Below are 5,000 nucleotides of genomic sequence, written 5' to 3'. Positions count from 1 at the left end.
GGTAAAAAAAAAAACCCCTCAATCATCGAGAACGGGTGGAAAAAATGTGGCATCCTGCAGGCCTCAGAAAATGGTGTTCCTTCGGATGACCTGTTCAAGCAAGTTAAACGTGACTTTTTAGCTGACTGATTTGTGTTCGTTTCTTGTGCCTCAGAGACTGGAAAAGTATTGACTTAACCTTCTATAGTTTCGTTTTGTTCGTAGCAAGCTTCGATTGCTTTTTCCTAATGCAAATATCAAAATAAACGATCTTTTTTACCGCAATGTATGATATATAGTAACACAAGTGGATTATGAAAGCCACTTTTAATTATATTAACGGGAGTAAATTTTTGCGGTTTTTAATTTTGCTGGAACTTATTTTTGCGGATCAAGTACCATCCGCAAAATCCGCAAAAAAAAAAATTGCTACACGGTAGTGTTTTTTCTCCTGGTTTAACAGCTCAAAATATTCGTGAGGATTGATCTACTTCATCAAAATGAAAAACCTTTCTTTATACTATGTCCCGTTTATGCTGACGTTGTGTTGAAATGTGCGTACGGCGGGAGATGTGGGGTCACCTTCATGCAGTATGTTGAAGACTTGACGGTATGCTCCTCTACTGTAGGTGCATCCCGTTCGGCTTGCTCTATAAGGGTTCGCATTACTTCATTAACAGAGATACGCCCATAACGAGGATATGGGCGATGCTTGGGGTTTTTGGCGGTGGCTGGTACGTATAGCAAAGCTTGGCCTCTGAATTTCAATTCAACGAGCGTAATGACGACAACTTGGGAGAGCCACCAACTCGTATCATCGTATTGCGTGTCATATGGTAAAATGTCAGCGATAGCCTTGTAATGAAAAGCGTTGAAAGCGGCGTCAAACCACACCACAGGCAGAGATAAAGATGTGTCATTTCGAATGCCGCATAACGCCTTCCTTCGCTCGAAAGTCCACACTGCACCGTGATGGAAAAGATAATCTAGAACACCCACTACAGGCTCGTAATGTAGAAGCCATTGCTGAAATGATTGCAGTGGCAGCTTTTTCTTCAAGTCAGGCGGTGTGAACTTGTTAAAGATGACGTTCACGTCATCATCCAGAAATATGTAGTAATGGTAGCCTGATGTTCTGTTCACTGCTGCGAAGTAGAGAGCATTTCGACCAGATGACCAAGTACTGCTTCGTTCGAATAGGTAGGCTACATTGACCGAAGATAATTCTGTACACTCTGCTTGATAACTGAGGACTAAAACATCGCAATTACAGGTGTCATTGATTCCAATCGACTCCAGTAATCTTAAAGGAATGCATTTTTCAGTCTGTGTAAGGTAAATGAATGGCTTTCTGAACGTGCGTGCACTGACATTCTCTGTATTCTTGTTAGGTATGTTTCCTAATTTGATATTTGGCTGTAAGCCTGGAATTGCCAGCTTGTTCACGTTCGAGGAAATGTATACGAGTAATATGAAACTTTCCAAACTTAGAAAGGCACCGACAAGGTAACGAAATTGCATGATTTTCTCAGAGAGTCGACTGTAAACGCCATGAATATAAAACTAGTTGTGCCTTGCGGCAAGTGCCAACGAGGCAAAATTGTTTTATCTCTCTCGAATGTGTGAAAGTTTGACAGACAGGTGACATTATTTTACTATAAATAAAAGTAGGAAAGGGAGAGTGTCAAGTAGTAGTCTTGGTCTTGAAGGCATAATTTTCATCACGTTTTTGAAATGTCTAATGTTGAGGGAGTATTACTTAAGTTCGAAGCAATATCTTGTGATGCTGAAGTGTTACCTTAGGTTTACTGGTTGTTTGAGTATTGTTTGAATAAATGTGCACATGATGGCGTAAAAACGTTCGGAAGCCCCGTGTAGGGAATGTGTTTCATCGGCGCAACTCGAACTTTCACGCACGTAGTGATAAAGGAAAATTATAATAACAATGATAATAACAGCACTGTATTCCACTTTGAATGAACCCTGAAAAGCAATGTCTGCTAAGCTAAAGAACCCAACATTTAGTTGTCGGCTTGTAACGGCGATTAACCAGATAATAAATGTATTGAACGCAATAATCAATAAGCACTCAATGACTGGCCCCAAGGGAAACAGTGAGTTTTGTTTCCCCGAGACCCTCAATGTTCCCCGAGGCGAAGCCGAGAGAAACATTGAGGTACCTTCCAACTCAAAATAGAACAATACACAGATAAAAATTATTTGCTTGACGTCGGCTGGCGTACAGATTTGCCGCCGTTTCAAAGGTGCACGACCTGATCACGTGTGAGTCGAAAGTTCAAGTTGTTGTTGCCCTAGGGCGTCATGAAGTTTTGACCGATGACACGTGACACGTTCTCCTCCAATCAGAAAACGTATTTGAGTTGGGAGGTATAACAAGCGGTATTGTCTACCCCCGCTTTGTCCAAGTTGTGAGTAGTTTTAATTACGCAACGCTGGAGTTAAAGGACAATTCTTTGTGCTATAAGATGTGTTATAGTAATTAGTTCAATTCTTTGATCTGAAGTCTTGAAAAACGTGTCAATCGACGAAATAAAGCACTGGTTTAAAATTGACAGAGAACACGTTGGTTCGAAATTGCCAATTGAACACGCTGGTTCGCAAGCGAACACGCTGGTTCGAAATCGACCAGCGAACACGCTCGTTCTGTCCGAAATTTGTAGGTATGACCCTATTCCTTGATCAGACGCTGCTTACAATTCAATTTACAAACACGTAAGGCAACCACAAGCACCTCGAATCTCACTAGCCGAATCGTCCGCTGAAACAACACACAAACCACACGGTGGAAGCGACACATACAAAAACGTGACGTCACTACCCAAATATGGAGTATTACTTACACCCAAATATGGTCAAAAAAGGGTTCCTTACGCTGAGATGAGATTTTTCTTCTGTACTCACGTACGGCTCTATGATTTCGCCTCGTTGGCAATAACGCGTTATTTTCGCATGCCTGTATCAATGGCCACCCTCTTAGCATGAAATCGAGGCTTTTCGTGGTGATTGTTTATACAAGACGCCTATACTACCGAAATCACTAAACTGTTTGCACCCCGAAAAAAAAAAGATTGATCGCATTTGAATTTCGACTTGTCTACGTGACCATCTGGAGCGCGCCGATTTTGTGATGTCTCATTCTTGATGTGAGCGAGGCTGTGGGAACAAACAAAAGAAACAAAGCGCGGCTTGAGAAGAATGAGTACGAAGAAGTATTCACCCTTTGGAAATGAGATGTGGTCAATGATCGTTGAACGGAGGTGGAGATGTTTCAACAGAGTTGTACCCGGGAAGTTTAAGAGACTTGAAATTAAAGTACAAAATGAGTGGTCTTAGGGCCGATTTACACGGTACGACTTTGTCGCATGCGACAACGGCTTAGGACAGGCCCACGACATGATTTACAATTGTTGTGTACGTCAGAAAAAATGTCGTAGCATTTTAAAACATGTTTTAAAACGCTGCAACAATCGTAAGTCATGTCGTAGGCCTGTCGTGAGCTTGACGCATGCGACAAAATCGTATCGTGTAAATCCGCCCTTACAGTTTCAAAAATATGGAAGACGAGTTTTGTCAAAAATACAACCGAAAATTACTTCCATCGCCACACAGCTAAGGGTCAACGAAAAGCTGGAAGAACCAGAACTTGATTTACTGTAACAGCTGATAAAAAGCAGACCTTCGGTAACATACATGGCAAAGCTGGATACTTCGAAGTAGTGTAAAGACTCAAGCGCTTGGCCAAGAAGAAAATAAAAATGTCATACGCTTGCGAGGCAGTTCAATGTAAACACGTGATGCGTTGTTTCAAATTTCATGCTCGTAAAGCAAAGTTGTATGGTTTATGAACACCAGTATAGTATCGACAAATTGTTCACTGGAATCCTTACTGAAGTCTCAGTCCAATGATAAGTTGAGTTTTTATCCCTTGTTGTTGTTTTGGTTGACGTAAATTCGAAGGCAGATTCTCTGCGAAAATTATATGAATCGTCAACATGACAATGTCAGTCGTGGAAAACAAATAAGCAGTTACAATTTTCATTTAGTAATCAAAACGATTTCAAGTACGGCAAATAAATGTAAAAGAAAACACTTGACATCTCTTCTCGTTTGTTCTTATCGGTCGTTGTGGAACATCGAAGGCGGGACAAAACGTCTTCCATATGTGTGAAACTGGAAGACCACTCATTTTGTGCTTTAATCCTACAGTTCAGTGATTTCGGTAGCAAGGGCGTATCCGTGCGATGCAAGCAGTTAACACAGTTACACTTGTCCAGTGATAGTGAACTACAACTACAAGTAAACTTTGGAAAATGGCGAGAGATTACCAGAAAGATAAATCTGTAATTAAACTGGAACTTATTTATTGTAAAAACAGTTGTTAACCCTTTTAGACCCGAAGGGGCCAACAAACGATTTCACTGCTAAGATAGCTAGAGTTAAACAAACTCTTTAGAATGGGCATACTTATCTTGACTGAGTTCGTTCATTTTACTATCTTGCTGCCATAAACAATAGACGAGTACACGCTCTCGAGTGCATCATGGGTAATCAAGGCAACATGGCGGGAAATTCAAAGGTTTGAATGGAAATTCAAAGCAAAATAAACTGGCCATGAGTTTACTTTTCTAGTCTTTCGCCTTCATAAACCAAAGAAATAAGTTCAAGTTCACAACTGAGATGAACTGGACTTGGTATCTACTCCTTGGAACTCTTAAATTTTGCTTTTTTGTTTCCATACATTCTCTGTAATTTTGTGCCTTTGGAATTACAGGAAATCCATGACAGAAACATTGGTAACCGACTCTTATGAGAAACTAGCTCCTAAGGCTGTTTGTTCTTTGGTATAGTTGCGATCAGAGTGTGTCTTTTCCTAAGGTCATGAATTTGGTTTGGAACAGGAGTGAGAAAGGCGTTTGGTACGCAGGGCCAACAAAGTTTTTCATTTGGAATGTTTTAGTTTGTTTTTGGTATCACTACGGTTATTTGCGTTTCACTCAGTG

At 40.7% G+C, this 5,000-nt stretch overlaps 2 protein-coding genes across 3 annotated transcripts in view; both read right to left on the bottom strand.

Annotated features, from left to right (window-relative positions):
* The window catches only part of LOC138057257 (RNA-binding protein 5-like), a 62,553-nt gene that overhangs the window by 20,730 nt on the left and 36,823 nt on the right, over positions 1–5,000 (bottom strand). The gene's annotated exons all lie outside the window — the stretch shown is intronic.
* On the bottom strand, positions 511–1,644 carry LOC138057648 (uncharacterized). Its single transcript, XM_068903588.1, has one exon. The coding sequence runs from the start codon at positions 1,498–1,500 to the stop codon at positions 511–513; it is 990 nt and encodes a 329-aa protein (XP_068759689.1). The 5' UTR covers positions 1,501–1,644.

The sequence above is a fragment of the Montipora capricornis genome, chromosome 7 (assembly GCF_036669925.1).
Source record: "Montipora capricornis isolate CH-2021 chromosome 7, ASM3666992v2, whole genome shotgun sequence".
Taxonomy (NCBI): Eukaryota; Metazoa; Cnidaria; class Anthozoa; order Scleractinia; family Acroporidae; genus Montipora; species Montipora capricornis.
The sequence above is the reverse complement of the archived record's forward strand: the minus strand, read 5'-3'. Positions and strand labels throughout refer to the sequence as shown.

Bases quoted from the DNA above. Each gene is read 5' to 3' on its own strand.
- LOC138057648 (XM_068903588.1), bottom strand. From the start codon at position 1,500: ATGCAATTTCGTTACCTTGTCGGTGCCTTTCTAAGTTTGGAAAGTTTC.